The sequence below is a fragment of the Caloenas nicobarica genome, chromosome 2 (genome assembly GCF_036013445.1).
Source record: "Caloenas nicobarica isolate bCalNic1 chromosome 2, bCalNic1.hap1, whole genome shotgun sequence".
Lineage (NCBI taxonomy): Eukaryota > Metazoa > Chordata > Aves > Columbiformes > Columbidae > Caloenas > Caloenas nicobarica.
Window position 1 is genome coordinate 128,513,925 of NC_088246.1, and position 19,133 is coordinate 128,533,057.

Genomic DNA, 19,133 nt, shown 5'->3' on the forward strand with positions numbered 1-19,133 from the left:
TGCAAAGGGGGCATTTATTTGCAAAGAGACTGGGCTAAATTATGATTTTGATTACAACAGGATCCTCTGCATTCAGGATAAAACTAAGATTAATTTAGCCTGTGCTTGCATTGCTGTCAGGTAGAGCAAATCAGGACTTCTGCCACTCAAGCAGGTGGTACATGGAGCATAAATATGCAGATATTTACACACAAACATACAATCCCCACTATCAATTCCATTTCATGGGGAATTAGGATTGTCTGTGGTGCTGTATATGCGGTTATGAATAAATTAATTGTAAAATATAAACAGTGACCTTTACTTAGAGACGAAAAGCTCACTTCCATGGGAAGTTTTTCTTTAAAAAAAGAAAAGTTTTTAATAAAACAACAGTGAGATCCTTGTGAGAACAAAAAAAGTATAATACTCTGTTTCTCACAACCGCACAAAATTCAGCAGTTAAGTGAAAAGAATGCATTTAAAAAAAAAAAAATTAGAAGGGGGGCTAAAGATGTCGAGTCACCTACTGCCTTGCACCCCAGCCGGGAAGGCGTCCCGGGGCTCCGGCGGCTGCAACCCCGCCGGCAGCACCCCCGCTCCCGCTCCCGCTCCCGCGCCCTCCCGCCCAACGGCACGTCCATGCTGCCATCTAGCGGCCCCGCCCCGCACCTCCCCGCTCCGCATCTCCCCGCTCCGCCCCGCACCTCCCCGCTCCGCACCTCCCCGCTCCGCACCTCCCCGCTCCGCCCCGCACCTCCCCGCTCCGCACCTTCCCGCTCCGCTCCGCATCTCCCCGCTCCGCCCCGCACCTCCCCGCTCCGCATCTCCCCGCTCCGCCCCGCACCTCCCCGCTCCGCACCTTCCCGCTCCGCTCCGCATCTCCCCGCTCCGCCCCGCACCTCCCCGCTCCGCTTCGCATCTCCCCGCTCCGCTCCGCATCTCCCCGCACCACCCCGCATCTCCCCGCTCCGCTCCGCACCTCCCCGCTCCGCATCTCCCCGCACCACCCCGCATCTCCCCGCTCCGCTCCGCATTGCCCCGCTCCGCTCCGCACCTCCCCGCTCCGTCCCCCCCCGCCGCTGCTGCCTCTCTGCGCCCTCCGCCTCCCCGGCCCATCCCGCTACAGACGGGCTCTACCTGCATTTGGGCAATAACGACAACAGGAGCATACCTGATACAAGTTAATCAGCATTCCTTCCTGCCTCATTTGCAGGGGGATTTTCAACAGAATGATGAAATGGATAGTGTCAGCTGCTGACTGGGGGGCAATGACCATGTTCGATAGAATTGCCAAGGCCTGGGACTACAGTTTCCATGCTTGATACAGGATCAAATAAATAGTGATGGGAATGGGCGCAGATTGCAGCAGCCGAGAGAAGTGCAGAGACCTGAGGTGCAGTGACAGTGGAGTTTCTGGCCATACAGCAAGGGATCTGCATGGCCAGGCAGTTAATTAAAAGTCCCTTTAAAATAAGGGGAAAAAAGACACTTTAGGACTCCAAAGGCTGAATCAGAAACTCAGAGTGAAAGCACATCAGGGAAGAGGCTGCTGTGAGCACCTGGTTATGTGGGAAATTGGCCAATCCCACTTTCTCTTCACTCCTCCACGCAGGTGGTGGAAGCCCAGTGGGTGAAATGGAGACCAAGCCTCAGGCACGGGCAGCAGAGACCCGACAGAGAAGGAAACCAGCCCTTCTCCACCACGCAACCGAGGCGGGACTTTCCCCTTTCATCAGAACTGCAGGATTATCCTGTAAAAAAAGTGCCTCCTTAGAAACTTCATAACATTTCAATGAGTCATAAACCACTAAGCAGCAGTTTGGGGAATAAGGCCAGATCAGCAACTACCTAAAATACCCGGACTGGTAGCGCTACAAGGCAGGAGTCCCCACTGCCAGCACAGGTGGGTGGCACTAGTAGATACCCGGGTCCCTAGCAGGGGGAGAAACCAATACTTCAAAAAACAGAAAAAAAAAGTGTTTCCTGACATACCACATTTTAGTTGACACAAGAATCATCCAGAAGGGGAGATGACACAGCCTCTTTTCATTATCTTTACATCTCAGAAAAAAACTTTTTTGCAATTTCATAAGATGTGGGGGATAAAATGTGCTACCAGACAGCTCCGCATCGGGTCTTTACATCTGTGCTGCTCAGTCAGTACCTCTGCCTTGATGCAAGCACTTCACTTGACCAAATCCCAAAAGAGCGGAGAGAAACTCTCTACCTCTTGCCCTGCTTTGCCTGGTTGAAAAGTGAGATGCAGAGTTATGGTAAGCAAAGCCGGGGGTGGCGGGAAAACCAGAAGAACCTGAATGCTTCACAAAACCACTGAGCCAGGGAAACAGGAAAACGTAACACAAAAAAGGAGAAAGATCGCCAGAATAAAACAGGCCAGTGAGGAAGTGGGTGAATTAGCAAAGTAAGAAGTGTGGAAAGCTGTTTTAATCTTGTTACAGGGTTTGTTGTTTTGCTTTGTTTTGTTTGTCTGCTGTTTGCTTTTGCAAAGCCCTGATTTGTAAGGGAAGTAATTCTACAAAGTCTCAATTTTCATTAAAAAGACACAAACATTCCTAATCCTCACAGCTGCAGAGAGGATGGGAAAATCTTGGAACTGCACTCTAGCATGCCCAAATGACTTGAGAAAATGAGCAAGAAACAAAGTGATTTGTGAAAGGCGAGAGATTTGGCTCTCAGTTTTTCATTTTAAATCCTTAAGGACTCTGAGTCCAGTTCACGGAGGGACTTTGTTAACTGCAGTTTCATATTTAGTATTACCAGGACTGAACAAATGGATGAGTACAATGATGATGACAACATGAGTGTTGTAGTAAGAGCAAGAGGAAGAGGCAAAGTGTGCTTTAGTAGAAGCAGGTTTGCACAAAAGAAAATGTCTACTTACTTGCTTAAGGATCTCACGCTCTGTGTAAGGCAAGGAGTCCACACATACAGTCTTGGGTTTATTTTGCTTTATGAAGGGATGTATTAATTTTATGTGTTTGGAGTTAAGATTCCAAAGAGTGGGCAGCTCAGGTCCAGAAACCAAAACCAGTTTCCCTGCCTTGGTGCTGATCACGCCAGTGTTTTACAGGATGGCCCAGCAAGAGGCACTGCACGATAGTGGTGGGCGTCCAGTTTGCTGAACAGCTTTGCAGATTTGGCTCTCAGTTTTTCATTTTGATGTCTCACACAACAACTTAGCACTTTCTTTGTAGAAACAGCTACCTACGTCCACTTTGTATTCATTTATAATGCTCAGGTTTAGAGAGTGGAGGCCCCTGGTTAGGTGATATCAAAGGATAGTCCTTACTGTACTGCACTCTACCACAAGAAAAGGGAAAACTCCTGTACACAGGTGCATAGCAGTCATTTCTGAAGAAAAGCGAGTGCAACGAGCAATCACTAATAACCAAATGATTTTTGGTTTTTTTTTTAAGAGTTGTAACTTCTTCCCTTGCCAGATTTAAGGGCAGAAGGGTATGAGGGAAATAAGTTTTTGCCAAGATAACACATTAATATTAGAAAAGATTAATCATGAAACAGCTATTGCTTTGGGGTATTACTGTGGCACTGCAAAGTGCTACTGAAAGTTAATATTTGGCTTGTAAGAATTTAATCTTAGAAAAAGGAGACCACATTACCCATGGACAAAATAAAACTATTTTTAAAGGATTTATTTCTGTCAAAGAAAGTTTCCCACTAATAGCAGTTGAAGATGTTGATCAGCTCACAGACTTCTTTAAAATCAGCTTAATGACAACTTTGCAATCACAACAGCATTATGTGGGGGCATTTTTGTCAGCATTGACAATTTTTATCCTGTACAAATGGTGGTGTTTAACAAAGACATATGTTTACACAGATGGAGGAGGGAGGTTGTAGTAATGGTGTGATTGAAAGTAAATTGGATTGGTTGAGTAGCTGATGCCAGCTGCCGTTTCAGTCTAGGAGTAGGTGGGTACTCGAGATGGGCTGTAGTCGCTGGGACCAGAAATGGAAAGTTTGCTGGGTACCCGTTTTAGTCGATGTAAGGGAAGGAAGGAAGGAGGGAAGGAAGGAGGGAAGGAAGGAGGGAAGGAAGGAAGGAAGGAAGGAAGGAAGGAAGGAAGGAAGGAAGGAAGGAAGGAAGGAAGGAAGGAAGGAAGGAAGGAAGGAAGGAGGGAAGGAGGGAAGGAAGGAAGGAAGGAAGGAGGGAAGGAAGGAAGGAGGGAAGGAAGGAAGGAGGGAAGGAAGGAAGGAGGGAAGGAAGGAAGGAAGGAAGGAAGGAAGGAAGGAAGGAAGGAAGGAAGGAAGGAAGGAAGGAGGGAAGGAAGGAGGGAAGGAGGGAAGGAAGGAAGGAGGGAAGGAAGGAAGGAAGGAAGGAAGGAAGGAAGGAAGGAAGGAAGGAAGGAAGGAAGGAAGGTGTTCAGTGATGGCATTAAAGCATGCATCTTTTTAGATAGATGCACATAGGTGAAGGCCGGACTTGAGTGTCATTACAGCTCTCCAAATGCGGAGTTTTGTTTAAAGATCTCCTTCTCTCTCATCTCCACGCGGTAGTTGACTATCCAACAAGCCAAATACAAAGACAATCGTAGCGTTATTTAGCCAGAATAGTATAACATTGGTCTTGCATGAGAAACACAGTTCTTACAGCTCTAACACTTTGGCTGACCAACGACAAAAGCCCATTTTCAGGATTTGTATCTTTATGAGCTTTATGAGCTTTAATCACAGAATGTCACACATTCATTAATGGAATATTAAAGTACTAATCACTGTAGAGCTAATGGGAACAACACCTGTGGGCCCTATCTTTTTTCACTTAATGATAGTCTCCCGTGAGCAAAGGGTCCACTCCTCCCCACATCTCTCAGTTTGCAGGCCCTGCCACAGTCTGGTGGTTGGTGATGGTATCAGACAAGGGGCAGACAAGGACCAGGGAGGGCTGGGCTACATTCGAGCTTTCACTTCATTTTGGGGTATTAGGTTTTGTTCCTTCACTTCTTCCTACTCCAATTAATTTAAATAATGCAGGTAGCTTTGCACATTAAAGGTCTTCACAAGTAACAGTCAGGTGTAGTTCTTACTGTGCTTTACCAGATGTCAATCCACTCTACAGAGAGGTCAGCATCATGCTTCCTTATGTATTAGCTTGCATATTATGAACAGCTTTTTTTTTTTTAAATTTAAATATGTTACAATTTTTAAAAGTTCTAAAGCTATTTTTTCTGGTTTCCCCTAATAACTACCATTTCCTTTTCATCATTTATAGATCCTTGATTGAATTGCAACCTGATTATGTAGCTATGGCACTAATGTTACCCACATCAGAGATCATTATACTGAGGGTGGTATACATATATGAACACGGAAGGCTGAAGAAAAAAGAAAGCAGAGCACAATATGACAGTCTCAACTTACCTAGCCAGACACAAAAATATAAACTGCAAACATAATATTAAAGAAGTCATGGCTTTTGAGACATCCCAGGCAAAGAACTAGCCATCACCAGCTTTCCTTTACAGGGCCATAGCTTTGAAATGGGTAACATGCACGTCTTTGATAATAAGCACTGCAAAGTTGTGTTTCAAGAAGCTGTTTTCACAGCAAAGGCTCATATACAAAAGCATTGTTGTTTTTTTCTTATAACAAATTTTTGCAAGATTGCAAAGAGCATTTTCATTGTTGAAAGTACTACAGTGAAAAATATAGAAAAACCAGTCATTATTTACTTTATCTTTGCTTATTCTGTTGAAGGGTCCAGATAGAACTTCATTTAAATAACAAGAGTAGCCTCTGAGCACATGTAATTTACTGTTACAAACAGCAATGCATTTTATACACCAGAACAGCTACACATATGGAGAAACAAAACCAGCAACATTGACTATAATAATAAGATTGCTCCAGCAGCCTAAATGACAGAGTTAATGCTCAGCTATGTTAAATGGCTGCTATTTCCCTATTATAGTGGGTGATATATCTTCATTGTTTCAGTAATGTAGCTAACAATTGAGAGCTAAGTAGTAGCCACTCTTCACCTTCAGTAAGCTTTACAGGTATTTTATATGCAAAGGAATAGACTCCTTAAAATATCCCATTTACTACATCCCACTGAATTACAGTGTATAAACAATAATGGTTATTTGCTAAAACATTACAGCACATATTTGTTGCAGCAAAGGAGCTAAAGCCATGAAAACCAAGGACAACGTATAAGCTTTTAGTTTTATACCAAGGTAATGAATGCGGGTGGCTTTGTCAATTTTAAATGTGGGACTTCAATATTAACAATATAGGGTTTTATAATCAAAAATCTATTATGGTAGTTTAAGTTTTTATTCCGAAAAAACCCTAATCTTGCAATAATACAAATTAAACCATCACCTTACTATCAGCAAGTTTGCTGATGACACCAAGCTGGGAGGAGTGGCTGACACGCCAGAGGGCTGTGCTGCCATCCAGCGAGATCTGGACAGACTAGAGAGTTGGGCAGGGAAAAATTTAATGAAATATAACAAGAGAAAATGTAGAGTCTTGCATCTGGGCAGGAACAATCCCAGGTTCCAGTATAGGTTGGGGAATGACCTATTAGAGAGCAGTGTAGGGGAAAGAGACCTGGGGGTCCTGGTGGACAGCAGGATGACCATGAGCCAGCACTGTGCCCTTGTGGCCAAGAAGGCCAATGGCATCCTGGGGTGTATTAGAAGGGGGGTGGTTAGTAGGTTGAGAGAGGTTCTCCTTCCCCTCTACTCTGCCCTGGTGAGACCTCATCTGGAATATTGTGTCCAGTTCTGGGCCCCTCAGTTCAAGAAGGACAGGGAACTGCTGGAGAGAGTCCAGCGCAGGGCAACAAAGACGATTAAGGGAGTGGAGCATCTCCCTTATGAGGAAAGGCTGAGGGAGCTGGGTCTCTTTAGCTTGGAGAAGAGGAGACTGAGGGGTGACCTCATTAATGTTCATAAATATATAAAGGGTGGGTGTCACGAGGATGGAGCCAGGCTCTTCTCGGTGACAACCAACAGTAAGACAAGGGGTAATGGAACAAGACAAGCTGGAACACAAGAGGTTCCACTTAAATTTGAGAAGAAACTTCTTCTCAGTGAGGGTGACGGAACACTGGAACAGGCTGCCCAGGGGGGTTGTGGATTCTCCTTCTCTGGAGACATTCAAAACCCGCCTGGACGCCTTCCTGTGTAACCTCACCTAGGTGTTCCTGCTCTGGCAGGGGGATTGGACTAGATGATCTTTCGAGGTCCCTTCCAATCCCTAACATTCTGTGATTCTGTGATTCTGTCTCACATAATGTTAAATTAGTACCGTTCCTCTGGCCAGGAGTAGCACTTTGCAAGTGGAAAGCCTGTTTCTCTGGGGACTGGCTTCCAGCTTCTCTCTCACCCTCCCAACCTCCCCCACCCAAAAAAAGAGTCTCCATGCTGGATCTTCTACCTGCCCTTCAAAGATTAATACAAACTAAGGCACCCTGGATTGTCACCCAGGGAAGGAAGTGTGGCCAAAAGGTCACACAACAAATGGGACATCTTCTTGTGCTGTCATTTCAACCTGTGCTACAGGGGCAGGGGGGACTTTAACTAAAACATGCTCTTGAAAAGTAACTAAAAAGAAATCCTACGTTCATATCAGCTATATGATGATGTATATATGAGGGTTCTATAAAGGAGATCACACCTTCTTAGAGAAGTTTTCAGGGATGGAAAACCACTAATGACATTAATTGCCAGAAATGGTGTAAACACCCCTGCTAGGGCGATACTTTAACATATGTGAAGACAGCAAATGCCTCAGGCATGTATTGCACATAGCACTGCCAAATAAATCAGCAAAGCTTTTGAAATATACCATAACATATGCAAAGGTAGCTAAATATTTTTTTGGGAAACCATCCAGAAAGTGTATTTGTTACCAGGAGTTCTTCCTTGCCTAGAAGTTCGACAAATGAGGAAGGACTATTTTGAGATGAAAATTAGCTTTCAGTCATACCTGGCTCATGGTGCAATCCTGCATATTACTCTGTGAGGAAAGTTGCTTATGACAGGTTTGACTTTTCTACTCCAGGCAAGAGGAATTCACAGTGCAAAGGCCTCTCTTAAAACGGAGGCCAGTTCAGCTTCTTTTTGTAAAGACGCATGAACTAAGAATCAGAAACACCTCACAAAATCTTGCACTTCCCAGGATTACTAAGCAACTTGGGGTAAATAGACCGAGTTGTACCGTCTGTAAGATGAGGCTTAGCAAGCCCTTGTGCTACGGATGTTCGCCTTTCTGTGGGATGCGAGTTGTGACCAGCTGCTCCCTGCCAGCTCACCGTGGGCTCACGGGGTAGCTCGTCCATCCTTGTCCCCAGCAAAAATCCTGAGGGACAATTCCTTGCCCCGGTGGGTTAGCAGGGTCATGGCCCTGCAGGACCTCAGCGAGGTATGAAACAGCAAGGCATTACTTCAACCAGCAGCACGCCCTAGTTCTCAGTATTTACGCTTAACTGGGTGTTCCGATAGGAAATGAAAGCAACGATCCTGTCGTATGGTGGTTTTGCGGTATTTACTTTTTTATATCCGCTACTTAAAAGACCCTTTTCACACCAGGCATACATTTTGCCATAGACTCCTGGTATAGAAGTTCTTTTCACATCAGAAGTTTGGTTCCAGTTGCGATTTTATTCAACTGGTCAGATTAGCAGAAGCTCTGACACCGAACTGACCTGAACCGGAGCACTGGGGGAGTATTAAACACTGCTGGAAATTATTTAGCTACAAAGTTCTGTGCAGTCTTCATGCCATGAAGAGACGGAGCTGCTGGGAACTCGATCCAGACGTCAGCCTTAGGATACAAACATAATAAACAACTACAACAACTGGCACAAAAATATTGTAAAAGTGTGCATCTCCTCAGAGATGTTTCTGTGTCTCCAGACAACTTTAACTGCTTTAATGGATCTTAATTTGTTCCACGGGGGAAGCTCTAACTCTTCCAGTCACTAACAAGCTTAGTGCAACATGCACATAAACGAACAACATGAAGAAATTTTAGAATCATGTAAATTCTGATGTGACACATTCATCAGTTTATACAGGTAAACCTTGTTCTCCACATTTTAACCAATACACACGCAAAGTACTGCAAATTCAAATCAGCTTTTTTCAACTCTATTCAAAAACTGCACGTAAAGCAGGCTGAAGAAATAGAATATCGCCTGCTCCATGTAAATTACAAGAAATTTCTTTTTTTAGCAGCTTTATATTAAGCTTTAGAGCAGGAATTTTAACAGCCAGTCTCAGCCCTGAGGCTAACAAGATGCCGTCTCTCACGGAAGAAGTCTCCAGTGGCCCCACCACTTACCCAGTTCCACCAAATGATGCATTCGCAACATCTGAAGAATTACAGCCACAATCTGAGATGGGTTGAGAGTTATTCTCAACCCTACCTTCATTTATTTTCAATCCTTAATTTTAACAAATAGATTTGTTCACATTTTAGGAACTCTACACGATTAGGTACAGATGAAGAAACAGGAAAGACTATACGGTCCAGCCTTCTGCAGAATGACTACGGCATGGAATGCTCCTGCTAATTTTTATTAGGTATGTTTTTAAATTCCGCTAGTTGACAGTCTGAGCATTGTTCACAGGCAAAAGGAGCACCCACATTTTATTTTACATCGCGGGCAGTTACAGGAGTTACTTCACACCTGCCAGTTTGCATCTGCCTAGGTATTCAGTGTTTTCTTCTGAATTAGCCCCACACAGCACTCACCCCATCAGCTTACATGGCCTATGGCAAAACTCAGCAAGATCAGCTATTTCTGTATGGAATAAGCCATAGGTGATTGTGGAGTATATTGTATTTCACGATACTGCAGAATGCTTACAGTGCTCTGACAGCTGTTCACAGAGGCACAGTTATGAGCCTCAATTTTGCCTCTAACAATCCCATCAGCATTTACTCTTATTATGAAGAAACATGGTAGTGATTATTCTATTATGCTGTTCACGGCTGTGACCCTAGGACAATTCAGGAGCTTAAACCATGACGCACGCGGTGGCTTCCTTGGCAATCCGAGTACTCTGCAACCAGTGCAATGTGATACCAGTGCTCTCGCTCCCAGTTCAGCTTCTTTTTGGAAGCCTCTAATTTTGCAGTAATTTTTTTGGTCATCTCCTCAGATCAGATTAAAAGGGTTTTTTTATCCTTAATCTGACCTCTGAAGAAATAAAAGCATAAAATTAACAACTGTGTGCTCTGTCTTTTTTTAATTTTACTTTTTCAGAACAAGAGGTTTCTCCAGGAATGTTGGTCTTCTTAATTTCCTTCAAGAAATATGACCTATACAGCACCAGTTATTAAAAAAAAGCACTGATGTCCAAAAAAACCACCCCAATCTAATAATGAGTTTGAGATAATGTCCTTAAGTAGCTTCTACTTACCTACTTTTTACAAAACCTTTGTTTAAAATGCAAGCATGTTCTAAACATACACAAAAGTCCTGTTGGAATATGCAGCAAAGCTGTCGCTATGACTAAACATTTAAATCCCCCTCTGTTAAATTAAAAAGATGTTATTTCTAATACCACAAATAGCTTAAAAGAACATCAGAACATTTTAAAAGGCACTAGCCTTTGTTTAGACATTTAAAAAGGCACCAGTCATATTTTGTTTAGTTATATTATCCTTTATTATTTTACAATGTATTTCAAAAACTTTTACAGATGCCTTAAACTGTTCTACAAGAGCTGCAATACTGTCATAAAAGCACACCTACAGACCAAATGCACAAACAAACTGTAATACCTACTGGTATTGAACCATTAATATCCAAAGGGTGTAGTCTTTTAGTAAATAGATGTGCAGTAATGCAAATGCAAACAGATGTTAATGCAGAAAAATAAAACTCTGCATTCATGGCTATAGAACAGAGGACTTTTCAAACACATTTGGTACTGTAACACTCTAGACAGCAATATGAGTAGTATTACATATTTAAAGCAATACATGCTCTGAAAAGCCTGTATTTTCAATCTGTGCGTGTAAACCTGAATCAAAAATAAACTAGATATATTAAAAAACATGAGACATCTAGTCTGCCAACAAGCTTTTGTTTCTTTTTTATCCTAGAATGACAATTAACTTGGGTGGGTGAACTCTGACCTGCCTTATTATTTTACATTATCGTTTCCTCAGCATTTCTGTAATATTATGACAGCCTGCAATTTTTTTTTTTTTTAATTCTTTGTGCAGAGGCACAGGTGAACAATTTTGATGCATCTTTTTTTTCCAAGTCTCCAAGAGGTAAATGTAAGTAATATTACAGCAAATACATGACCACAAAAAAGCATTGTATAATGAGGTTTATAACATTATTTAAAATTCCTAGCTGTACTTCTCTGGTGCAACAAAGCAGTGGTACTGCAGTTTTCAAGCACTGTGTATTGAATCCTCTCAGGCACACAGTGTTTACTGACAGCTCAGATACATATTATTCTCTGCCTACAGAAGTTTTGCTTTCGTTATCACTTCTGGTCACAGAAATTACCAAGGCATCTTTAAACCTATGCTGTCTGTAAGTAACAAGATGAAGCCAATTGTTTGCATGTTTTTAAGCCTATCCAAGCTGATATACTTTTCATGGGAGTTTCATGAAAGACACTAGGAGTGAACAGTGATTACGTATCAGATTTGCTAGGTAAAAAAATAAAAAGGGGTTAAAGTCAAAATTTATGAGTGTGGCACTGTGGCAAAAGAGGCATTCAGTTCCGCTTTATTCTTCAAGTTCAAAGTTTCAGTTACCATTAAAGGTCTGCTAACAGTGAACACCATTTCTTAACCCAATACAGTCTACATCCCTCTATCATCTGCAGACAAAGCTGCAGTGGGTCATTGCTACATTAGACCACAGCTTTTGCTACACTCCTCTCAGGTAGCCTAAAGAGCAGTCAGTGGTATTTATTAGTTATATACATCAGTCAGTCACACCCATCATTACAAATATGTTCTGGTTTATTTACTGTACAATGTATGTATACATATTTGTGTTTATTCAATCCCTTATTTCTTAATCTCAAGCACTCCAATTGTTAAGGGCAGGCTGGGAAAAAAAAAAATCAATATACATAAAAGGGTTAGAAATTTCAAGTCTGTAGTGATTCTAGTTTAATAACAAAAGGGGAACGTTGGGCTCATGCTGTGAGCATGGCTGGCAAAAATCAAGGCAAAAAAGAGACAGGCTCTGTTTTTCTCTGGAGTCAAAATATAGAAAGTTAAACAAAATGTTAGTCCAAAGGGATGCCGAAATAAAAAGGGCATTTTATTTAATGCACAACTAGAGCTATTAAGAATTTTCTTTCACAGAGGCCCTGAGACTTGAGTTAAATGGATTCTGCCTATCATGTGTTTCATGTGAAGTCAAACTTAAAGCTCTATATGCATAAACATTTGGTATGTAACAGTGGACCCATTTTTTAAAAGTGAAGCAATAAAATTTACATGAAAAACAAATGAAAGAAAAATTTGATTGGAGGCCTCTGACCTTTGACCCCTGCCCTATCAGGCTAAACGTCCAATAAAATGTAAAATGCAGCATACATTTGCTTAATCTAAAATTTTTGTGATGCGTTATTGCAAATTGCACTTGACAGTTCACCACACCAATGGAAAACTGGCCCCCCTGTTGGTTCATTCACACAGTCTTTTAACAGCAAACACAAGTCACCAGTAGAAAGATCTCGATAGAAAGTTTGCTGCCGTGCTGAGCCAGCTTGCTGCACCTTCTGGGTGTGACCCAACACGAGACACTGCTTTGTCCTGTTCCTTACTAGGGCTTTCATCTTCTGGTAAATATTCAGGTAGATCTGTATTTTGCTCAACTTCCACTGGAGTATCTTGGAACGGAACCAGCATCTGATAAGACACAACAGATTAAAATTATGTCAAGTGTTGTAACTTAAAAGAACGAGTAAGAGTTACACATATCTATACATTCAGGATGACAGGCACGCGTTGTGAGACTCCTCCACATCCTCCTATACAGAGAGAATACAAGTGGAACCTACAAGATATCTGCAATCTACTATGCTTAGATATATATGCTTACACTATATCTGCAATCTACTAAGCTTTGGCTTAACATGGAAGAAAAAATAGCAAATAAATAAAGAGATAGCCCTTTTACTATAGTTGTGAAATAAAAACACTTCAGGAACTGCAGCCAAAAAAAGAATGTGACTGTGATCCTTGTCATATCATTAAGGAGAGAAACAATTACAGTATTTTTTGTCTTTGGGTTCTGTGAAACCGTTCTGTGGATACGTCTTGACATAGGATACCCTTTATTCTCCTTGTACTGTGTGCGTAGGACTCTCACTTAGAAAAATTTGCCAGGCATCAGATGTTATGGCCACAGAGGTGCTGGTAGCAAAGATACTGCCAAGCTAAAACAACTGGTATTAGAAATACATATCTTACCTCTTCACCACTTTCACTTTTCACAACTTGCTGTGCCTTCATAACTTTGGTTGACGCTATTGCTGTTGCCAATGCCTACAAGTACACAGAAAAAACCAAGAGCTTAGTGTGACAGAATGCAATGATGTGAGGATTTGGAGGGTTATTGAGCACTTACCTCTGCTTTCAAGTCTGAGCGAATTCGGACCACGCACCTTTGAACAGCCATTTGAAAGGTAAAACTAATAACACCTTTAATTTTCAACAGGGCTTCTTCACAAAGATTCCTTCGAGACTAAAAAACAAACAAAACCCCCACAATTAAGGTACTTGCATATAATACACTGTGTGAAAATGCTAACAACGAATCGTTCAGGAGTTCCTCTATGTCTGATGGTGAGTGGTTATTCAACGGCATTTTTGTAAAAGAAAAACGAAGACTTATAGCACATAAATATTAGACTCTCTTGCCACAAAAAAAAAAAAAAAAAGAAAAAAGAAACGAAAAAAATTGCTTACACTTTAGAAGTCAAAGAAGGATGGAATCAACTGTAAATAATTAGAGAAAAGTGCTGAAAAGCAAAGAATGTTTTTCTCCGTATGATCAGCTAAACAGTCCCCTCTGGTTAAGTTCTGATTGACTGAAGTGCTCATTGATGAGTAGTTAGTGTTTAAGTTGCTATTTATCAGACACCTTGCCTCCATACTGACTGAATGCATCAAACCAGCTGTTGTATTTTTCAGCTGCTTCATCTGTGGCAGCTCATGGACATCACTGCACGGCATAAGCTTAGTTCTTCTTTCAAAAGGAAAATATTTGCTTGATAATCCACAGAATGTTATGTTTAAAGCAAGTGACATCGCCTACTGTGCTGTAACATCACATTGACCTGTACTAGTTGCATCTGTTCTACATTATCTCAGAATGTTCTATTATTTTTTTCCTTTTAATATTTGCACAAGATGGTTGTAACAAAAAGGATTAAAATATACTTGGAGAGACTGCTAGTCCAGAAGGGGAAAAAAAGAAAAGAAACATTGTACCAGAAATAAACTAACAACCTTACACAGGTTCAAAATAATGATGTATTTAACTTCCACTGCAAGTTTCTGAAAGATTTTAAAAAATAAGCAATTTCAAAGCATATTTATATTAGTTATCAAGTACTGGTCAGTACTTGGGATAGCTTAATGCACAACAAGTAAATTAAATTCTTTTAATATCTGGAAGAACTATCTATCTTTTTTTTAGCAGTTTAGCATATATATTAAAAAATCATTTGTGTGAGTTTATGTATTAAAATAATTAACATTTTCAACAGTTAAAAAAGGAACAGTGCTGGATAGGCTACATTTCTCATACACAGGAAATTTTTTAGGCAACGATGACAGGCTGCCATGCACGAGTGAAAGTCAAAACTACTTTTGGACATAAGAAGCAACACACTTGCCACTTATTAGCCTAAAGAATTTATGCTTACATGGTTGTATAGGAATTCTGTGACAAAATCTGGCATTTTACTCTGAGATCCCAGTTAAGTTACAATCACCTCAGTTTAATTCAAACTGAGGCTTTCAGTGACTAGGTAACTGGTGAATCACTCTTATAGACAAAACTTACCAAGGTCCATACAGATTCCATAAAAACCTGGAAGCTTGGCAGCCACTTGCCTTGCTGCACAAACATCTTTTGCAAAGTATGTCTAGCTATAGCAATTAGGCACAAAACCCAGCAATGCATACCCAGACAGCTTCCTGCATGGTCCTCCTGGGTATGGGCACAGGGCAGGACAGGTGAAATTTAGGTTATTTTCTTGCACACGTTGTAATCCAGTAAGTAGTTCTGCTATTATAGAATGCTGAACACTGAATACCATACCCTAATAAATACTACTAAAAGGCACTGCTTCATTTTTTCCTTTTTTTTTTTTTTTTAAAGCTTATCATCAGATTTGATAATTAGATCTTAAAATAAAAACATCCGACCCCACACTAAATAGCAACTGACCTTTCCCCTCCCTTCCTGAAATAATCAGTATCTACTATGAGGTTCTAGAATCCACAAGCACTTGTAGGATTTGTGGTCATTCCTAACAGCAGCTTCTTGTTTCAAATCTAAATGACAAAACACAGGTAAACTGAGAACACAGTATTTACACTCCCATGTTTACTTACTATGCCTTTTACCATTCATATGCGTCACCTAATATTCTTTGCTATTAAAGTTGGGAATAAAATGTAGAATTAAACTAAGCTGCTTTTATTGCTCACATCCTTCATCATTCTCCCATTTCCAACTTATTCCAACGTTTAGAACAGTATTATTGGGATGTTTAACTGCTGGGTGGGCACCTGGAGTATCACTAATATTTCTTTAATCATCTGATGAAATCCAGAGCTATGTACGCTACCCATCTCCAGCCAGCACACAATCAGATTTTTCTTTTCTTCTATGATGAGCTAAAAAAATATGCTTGTGTGCTCTATGCAACTACGGAAGCCTGCAGTTTTGCTCTCTGGAGCTAAATATCTGAATATCCTACACTTCTTCAGAATACCTTTTCCTCAGCATTTAAGAGAGAAACTCTACAAATCTTGCTAAGTTCCATTTGTGAAAGAACACAAAGAAAACGCTTCTAAGACAGAATCAGACTATAACCAGAAAATCTGAACTCACAAAGTAGAAGTGGACTAAATTTCTTGTTTGGAGATACCTGTGAACAAACAAAACAACTACAAGCTTAAATATAAAACAAAACAAATCTAAGAGGAGACAACCAATTGGACTGAATAAAAAAACCCCACAACAACTTCAGAGTACAAAAGCCAATGGTGTTGACAAAGCACTGCCTTTCTAGACAGAGCAAGTGCTGGAAGGATGAAACTGTAAAAATATTTACTTTGTACAAAGTGAGCTAGAGCAGCATGTTATTTCTAAAGGAATTAACTATGGTCTTATGAAAACAGTACGACACGTATGCTGTTGATAAACTGGGCCTGTGGACACGCTTACTTGGCAAAATGTAAAGCAACAAAGCAAAGGATCAGGTTTGATCATTTAAAATGGGTACAAAACTGAAGATACAGAGTCCGGAGGGCACTTGTGGATAACATGCTTAAACAGTCTACATGCTGTTTGGCAGCCGTAAAAAGGCAAACATGGCCCTGGGGTGTTATCTACAGGGGTATGGTAGATAAATCCGTAGAAGTTATTCTGACATTACATAAAGACTCAGTGAGACCTCATTAACTCAAATGCCATTCTGGTCACTACGGCAGAAGAGATCTCACAGACAATGAAAAGATGTAGCAAAAGCAGCCCAAAGAAAATACGGCATTTCTAAATTAAGAGTAATTTAAAAAACAAAGTGTGTCTGAAATCCCTCATAAATAAAGTAAAAGAAGTTCCCTTTTAGTTAACACAACGATACAACCACAAGATATCCTTAAGTGAAACTACTGAAGGTACCTTGTTTATTCCATTCTTTCTTGAAAAAGGAAAGAAAATTAAGAGGCATGGAAACAGAATAGTTTTTTTAGAATAATTAAAGAGCCATCAAGGAAACTGCCTTAAAACATCTTTAGATATTCTGAGTAAGCTCAATTTATGCAAGATTTTATACATATCTTGTGATTCAAAACACGATTCACAGAAATTGCTGACAATTGATGATGCCACACAAGTAGCCTGAATACATTATTTTTGTGGGCAAAATACATCTCAGTACAGTATGCCTTATTTACATAAGCGCTGAAGGTTTCCTTACCGAGTCATCAAGGCCATCTATATGCAAAACCACCGTCTTGGCACGCTTATTTGTGCTGCCGAGGAAAAACTGTGCTTTTCGTCGACGATAATTCATCTCATTCACATTGTCCATGTCTGACATGTTGGAAGACTGAAGGATATCATAGACTTCAGAAGCTAAAAGTTTAGTCTCTCCTGGTGTAGTGGTCCTTAAAGAAAAAAGGGATTAAGATTTGTAAACATTTGTTTTTACATTAGTGCTCGAAGTACCTGCTGATTATGTCCTTGCAACTGGAATACTCCATGTCCTACAGAAATACAACTATACAGACAATACAGAGCAAAAATTTTAGAAAGGGAGAAGAGAAGTTAGGTAAAACTATTTCCTTTCCCATACTCCAATTTTCATGTCTACCTGCTAATTCTAACATCATTATAAACAAGTCTGTGTTCTCAAACAACACAAATACATCAGTTTGACAACTACAAACAAAACATCGTGGTAGATGCTCAGCACACCAGTTACTTTGTTTGAGATGAACTTTTTTAAATAAAAGATCTCCAACTGCCTTGTGATATGTTTCGTTTCCCACTTCCCTTGTTACAGAAGAAAAACTTATCTGTAGAACTGTCATCTTTGCAAATGTTTTCTTCTCCAAAGCAGAATCCCAGACTTTGTTAAAGAATCCAAAGACTACTTCTGATTAGACTAAAATTTATGGTATAAACTACATGATAGGATTTTTTTAGATAGAAAAAAATGTAGACAGTAGACCAAACATATATTAATTTCTTATGATTAATTAAAAGTAATTTTAATAAGGTACTAATATAAATCTGTAGTCCAAATCCAGCCCTGTTTTAATTATGCCAGTGATGCAAAGCTATGTGCAGAAACAAAATCATTACCGCATCAACTTGCAATTAATCTTAAAATGATGAATGACAGCTTTGCTGCTTTGTTTAGCAAACACTAAGTAACAAGTACCTTCAGATTTTTTTCTTCCATTTGATTTCCTTAATTACAATACATTACAATACATTTTCCATCCTACCATATGGACAAGAAAGAACATCGAAGCAAGCATCTTATGAGTTCTCAACTTGTGGGGGGGGTCCCAGCTAGCCTTTTTTTTTTTTTTTTTCCTTCTCTGCAGCTCGTTTTGAACAGCACCCGTTTGGAGAGGAAAACATAAGTTCTTGAGATCATTCAGTACATTGATAGTATTAAAAAAAAAAAAAAAGAGGGCAATAAGCAAACAACCAAGATCTAAAATAGCAAAGCATTTCAGTAAGTATAATAAACTCTATTGTAAAACCAAGGTGATGTTTGAGGCTGACTCTGTTTCTTTATACAAATATTGGTAACAAAAAGATAAATACAACTAAACTACATGTAAAATTGAAACAGTAGAATAGTGGAAGTTTTTGTAAAAATAGGGATAACACGTTGGCTGTGGTTTTGCTGCCTGAAATGAGAGAAAATTGCAACCTTAAAAGAGGGTTCTGAGGGCACTAACCCATGCTTCCCTCAGCACCTTCTGTCAGCAGTTTCCCATACCATTGCCCACAGGTGTCCAACCCAGCCTCCTGCCACCCTCAGAGCAGCAAAAGGGAACTAACTCTTGCTCATCTGCCACCTACATTCACGCTCTGGTACAGCACTATATTCATCACTGAAGGTGCATGTACATACTATGAAACCATTATGCAGTCAGAGGCTGAGAGCAATAAATCACTGGAACAACCTCCTCAGGGATGTGACAGAGTCCCCATCACTGGAGGTTTTCAAGATGCAATTGGACAGGATGCTAGATAATGTCATCTAGATTCACTTTCCCAAGAAATGTTGGACCAAATCACCTTTCAAGGTCCCTTCCAACCTGAGCTGTTCTACAATTCCATGACTAATGTTCTGCTGCCCTGCTAGGGAAATGGTCATCTCTAGTTAAAGCAGAGTAACAGT

At 40.5% G+C, this 19,133-nt stretch overlaps 1 protein-coding gene across 1 annotated transcript in view; it reads right to left on the bottom strand.

Moving 5' to 3' along the window:
- Window positions 1-10,653: 10,653 nt before the first annotated feature.
- ARMC1 (armadillo repeat containing 1) overlaps window positions 10,654-19,133 on the bottom strand; it is a 32,383-nt gene continuing 23,903 nt past the window's right edge. The window contains exons 4-7 of the mRNA XM_065628436.1: window positions 17,187-17,376; window positions 13,598-13,714; window positions 13,441-13,515; window positions 10,654-12,876 (exon numbers count right to left, since the gene is read on the bottom strand). Coding sequence (XP_065484508.1) covers window positions 12,685-12,876; window positions 13,441-13,515; window positions 13,598-13,714; window positions 17,187-17,376 — 574 coding nt within the window. The 3' untranslated portion in view covers window positions 10,654-12,684. The remainder of the gene's footprint in view (window positions 12,877-13,440; window positions 13,516-13,597; window positions 13,715-17,186; window positions 17,377-19,133) is intronic.